The sequence below is a fragment of the Bison bison genome, unplaced genomic scaffold (assembly GCF_000754665.1).
Source record: "Bison bison bison isolate TAMUID 2011002044 unplaced genomic scaffold, Bison_UMD1.0 scf7180017864321, whole genome shotgun sequence".
In the NCBI taxonomy this organism is placed as follows: domain Eukaryota; kingdom Metazoa; phylum Chordata; class Mammalia; order Artiodactyla; family Bovidae; genus Bison; species Bison bison.
The window spans coordinates 841,922-842,376 of NW_011494893.1; the positions used below are offsets into that span (position 1 = coordinate 841,922).

The 455-nt window shown below is 63.5% G+C and overlaps 1 protein-coding gene across 1 annotated transcript in view; it reads left to right on the forward strand.

The window, feature by feature from the left end:
• FOXC1 (forkhead box C1) overlaps window positions 1-455 on the forward strand; it is a 9,920-nt gene that overhangs the window by 6,999 nt on the left and 2,466 nt on the right. The window contains exon 11 of the mRNA XM_010853013.1: window positions 1-453. Within this exon, the coding sequence (XP_010851315.1) occupies window positions 1-453 (453 nt within the window). The remainder of the gene's footprint in view (window positions 454-455) is intronic.

Consider the following 455-nt stretch of genomic DNA (forward strand, 5'->3'; position numbering starts at 1 on the left):
CGTGTACTCGCACCCGGCGCATGCTGAGCAGTACCCGGGCGGCATGGCCCGCGCCTACGGGCCCTACACGCCGCAGCCGCAGCCCAAGGACATGGTGAAGCCGCCCTACAGCTATATCGCGCTCATCACCATGGCCATCCAGAACGCGCCGGACAAGAAGATCACCCTGAACGGCATCTACCAGTTCATCATGGACCGCTTCCCCTTCTACCGGGAGAACAAGCAGGGCTGGCAGAACAGCATCCGCCACAACCTCTCGCTCAACGAGTGCTTCGTCAAGGTGCCGCGCGACGACAAGAAGCCGGGCAAGGGCAGCTACTGGACGCTCGACCCGGACTCCTACAACATGTTCGAGAACGGCAGCTTCCTGCGGCGGCGGCGGCGCTTCAAGAAGAAGGACGCCGTGAAGGACAAGGAGGAGAAGGACCGGCTGCACCTCAAAGAGCCTCCGCCGC